At 45.5% G+C, this 4,120-nt stretch overlaps 1 protein-coding gene across 1 annotated transcript in view; it reads left to right on the top strand.

Moving 5' to 3' along the window:
- RRM1 (ribonucleotide reductase M1) overlaps nt 1-3,386 on the top strand; it is a 19,366-nt gene extending 15,980 nt beyond the window's left edge. The window contains exons 16-18 of the mRNA XM_009581087.1: nt 663-758; nt 1,619-1,807; nt 2,141-3,386. Of these exons, the coding sequence (XP_009579382.1) occupies nt 663-758; nt 1,619-1,807; nt 2,141-2,329 (474 nt within the window). The 3' untranslated portion in view covers nt 2,330-3,386. The remainder of the gene's footprint in view (nt 1-662; nt 759-1,618; nt 1,808-2,140) is intronic.
- The last annotated feature ends 734 nt before the right edge of the window (nt 3,387-4,120 follow it).

Here is a 4,120-nt window from a genome sequence, read left to right as displayed (position 1 = left end):
GGGAAAGAACTCCATTTCCTCCTGCCTGCAGGATCAAATCAGACACGTGTGGTGAGGTCAGAACAACAGGTTTATTAACCTGCTCCACTATGTAGGTCAGGTGCAGGGCTGCTGGACAGGTATCCCCAAACAGTCCCAGCAAGCAGATGTTCACTGTTTTTTCCTCCCGGATAAACAGCCTGCACCTATTTTGTTCTTTCCCCTTCTGACCTCAGTCTTGATGGTTGTTTACACTCTTATTTAGTAATTCAGGTTGTGGTCAGTGGTAAGTCAAGATCTCTCCCTTTCACATCTTTTGGCATTCCTCATACAGGGGAGTTCCATACACCCCCCTTTCACATTTGTAATGTCCAGTAACTTCTCCCATTACTGTCCTACGAGTTTAGCCCCAGGTTGGTGTCAGCCAGGCGTTGCAGACAGTCTTCTGTGTTCTGCAATGGCCAGCAGCATCTTGCATTTGTTACCCTGTTGTTTTAACATTGGGCCTGACTGAAGAGTGAAAGTTTGTCAGAACTGTACAAGGTCTCGTTTAACCATTTAAAAACCTGTGCACGTTGGGGTAGATTTGCCTCCTCTAGGAAGGTGTATCTGTGCCATAAGGCAGGGTGTATAGCTTAGCAGAATATACAGTGCTTTCATTCTTTGGCCTTTGCCCTTTACAGGTTGTGAATCCGCACTTGTTGAAGGATCTCACAGAGAGGGGCCTGTGGAATGAGGAGATGAAAAACCAAATCATTGCTCACAACGGCTCTATCCAGGTATGCGTGAAAAACCAGGGAGAATGGCGCAGGGATTCCTACTAGTCTGGGAAGTACTGGCTGGATGGCTAGGGGGCTGATTTGCCACACAGTGCTTTTGAGGTCTGCTGTATATGAGTGACTCAGCTAGCCTGGGGAGGAAAAGCTGTGATGTGCAGCATTTCCATTAGAAATATGAGGGGATGTGTCTGATCTTTGTCTGATTTGTTCCTGCTGGAGCCTGCCCATGTCATAGAGAAGCCCAATGGAAATGTACTACTAATTATTGCTAGAACAAATATCCAGTCAGGCTGCGCTACTTTATACAGATTCTGCAAATGTTTGGATTCCCATTATCATGAAGATTATAAAGGGGTAATTTCATAGTAGGGAGTAGGCTTGAGACAGGAGCTGAGTATATGACATCCCGATCCAGAAGTTACATGTAGAAGAGTCTGTGTGGGATGAATCATTTATGCTGTGGAGTTTGAAATGCTGCTGTGACTGTTGTGCTTGGAGTCATGCATGCTAACAAAGTGCATCCCACTTCTCATGAATTTTGGGGCGGGGTACTAGCTGCCGGATTGCTTTTTGTAAGACCTTGAACTACTGAGGACAAAACAGTAACTGTTTGCAAACAGCTTTTTCTCTCAAAATCCCCAGAATAAGCTGTACTGTTTCAGCAAGTAAGGTTTCTTTATGGCTTGGGTGCTTTCAGGTGCAGAATGCTTGGATTCAGTGACAGAGTTCAGCTGCAAAAAGCCTTAGTTCTAGTCAGGATTGCTGAAGTCTCAATTGGTGAAGAATTTGATTTTATAAATATGAACATTTGGGCAGTCACTGGTTACACTGCATTGGAAAACTCTTCCTGTTCCTTTTAGAATATACCTGAGATTCCTGATGACTTGAAGCAACTCTATAAGACAGTGTGGGAGATCTCCCAGAAAACTATCCTCAAGATGGCAGCAGACAGAGGAGCTTTCATTGATCAGAGCCAGTCTCTCAACATCCACATTGCAGAACCCAACTATGGCAAACTCACCAGCATGCACTTCTATGGGTGGAAGCAGGTATCTGGGAGGGGCGGGGTGGGGGGCTTGTTTAGAACAGATAGCAAATGGGGGCTGACTTTCATGAAAAGTTGGTCTCACTGATTCTTAGAAGGGTAAACGGTCATTTCCTTCCAAGAATCCAGTCTTGCTAGTGGAATATCTCTCTTGATCAATGAAGCTACGGATGCTTGTAGCATTGCTCCCATTAATCCTGACTACTAGACATCACTGTGAGGCCGGTACAGCGGTACGGGCTAAGGGAGGTCGGCCTCAGCAGTTCAGAGTTTGGCTGTATTGCTTGCCTGACCTCCAGCTGATTCCAGCTCTTAGGCTCATGCTTTTGCTCTGCAGGGTCTGAAGACTGGCATGTACTATCTAAGGACAAAACCAGCTGCTAACCCCATCCAGTTCACCCTGAACAAAGAGAAACTCAGAGAGCGGGAGAAGGCCTCCAAGGAAGAGGAAGAGAAGGAGAGGAACAAAGCAGCCATGGTGTGCTCCCTGGAGAACCGGGATGAGTGTATGATGTGTGGCTCCTAATGGATCTACCCTGCAATGCCAGCAAAGCCATTCCACCTTGCTGGAGTCCGTCTAAGATAGAAGCATCTAGTATAACTTCAGGATGTAGAGGCTTGCTGGAACTGTGGCAGGAGGGGTGATCACAGTAGTGTATTGTAGCTTCCCCATCCAATTGGGGCTTGGTGCAGAGGTATGGATAGGGTGCATAAGAAGTTTGTATATTGCTGTAGTAGCTGGGCTTCCTGAAAACTTAAGTGCTCTTGCATGGTCTTACATTGAACCCTATAGGCAGGACTTTTCCTGAACAGACAGGGAAAGTGCTTATGCCACTTACCTTAAAAATCTGTCCTGGGGACTTCAGACAATTCTTTATTTACTAAAGACTGTTACTCATGTCTTCAGAGAAAGAAGTGGGCCTGACTGATATCTTCTCCTTTGCTGTGATAAGACAGCAGGAAAACATCCCTAGGCTAGGTGTGTTGTACGCTTACTATGCTGTCTGTCATGGCAAAGGAGCAATTTCTGTTAAGCTTAGAAAGCTGGAGTGTGTGCACATCTGCCAGTGAGACCCTTCTCCCACTATTTCTTACTCTCCTTGTCCCTTCCTCTTCCTTTTCCAAAAAGCTTTTTAAAGGTGCAGACTGGTGGTAGGTGCGTTGCTACCTGGAGAGTTCATCTTCTCCCTCCAGCCTGACAGGGCAGAGCATTGCGCTTGGTAAATGTTCCTTTTCAATTCTGACCAGGAAATGGCAGAACTGCTGCAGTGCATTTTATTCTGTATTAAAAACCCACTTTAATTTATCAGTCAGTTTGCTGGTAAAGGGCTTTCATGCTGTTCTCGGCCAGAAAGCCTTCTGAAGTGCACACGCCGTCTTTTTTCGAGAGTTGCATTTATCCACCCCAGCTAGTTATTTGATCCTTTAAAAATAATACATTTTTACTTATCCATGTACTTACCTCCCTGCTCTAATGCGATGGGGCTTCATCATCCAGTTCTTAAGTATTTATTGAATTCATGTACCATACAACTAACCCTTTAATTCAGCCAAACTCAATAAAATGTGGAATGTCAAAGGAATGAGCAGTGGTATCTTGGGAACATTTTTTTGATTAAAAGTGAATTGTGGCAGCTGGAGGCTGGGGCCTTGTTTGTGAGCCCTGCACCTCCTGCACACAGTTCCTTCCACAGAACTGTCTGAAGGCTCTGGTGTAAAATGAGGCATGTAAGTGGAACCTGTATTTGCTGGGGCAACCGTGCTTAACTCGGTAGGGTGTTTAACTCTGTTTCTTTGTGTTGTTTTGAAGATTTGGGCTTACGGTAAACATGAGGAAGGGGCTGAAGTACTGCCAAGTTTGTGTTTCAGTAAGGTGCAAAGGAAGTATGCTGAGTTCACAGGGCAAATCCGGGACTATGCTAGCGGTAAGGCTTGAACTCTTGCGTCTTGTTTTTTAGTCCAGCGCTTGCCCTATTTCTTCTGCTTCTGGTTTCTCTTATAAGGCACCACTGCAAATACCTTGGGAAGTGTCTCTCTTTGCTTCCAAGCCACTCCTGGCAGCTGTGCCACCCAAGAAATTTCACCAAAAAGATTCTGAGAGGACAGGACCTTTTGACTACAAAAATCCTCTTCTGAGTGAGTTTTGGAAAGTTCAGAAGCTGCAAGGGCTGGAGCAGGGCTGATGGGAAAGCAGAATCCCTCTTGCAGAACATACTAACCTCACCTGTTGGATGGGGCAGAGGGAGTTTAGTGAGAACTGAAAAATGATGTGTTAGACTGTCAACAGGTATGTGGAAAGGTATGGGCTAGAGGCAAA

This window comes from Fulmarus glacialis, unplaced genomic scaffold (genome assembly GCF_000690835.1).
Source record: "Fulmarus glacialis isolate BGI_N327 unplaced genomic scaffold, ASM69083v1 scaffold14367, whole genome shotgun sequence".
NCBI classification, from domain to species: Eukaryota; Metazoa; Chordata; class Aves; order Procellariiformes; family Procellariidae; genus Fulmarus; species Fulmarus glacialis.
The sequence above is the reverse complement of the archived record's forward strand: the minus strand, read 5'-3'. Positions and strand labels throughout refer to the sequence as shown.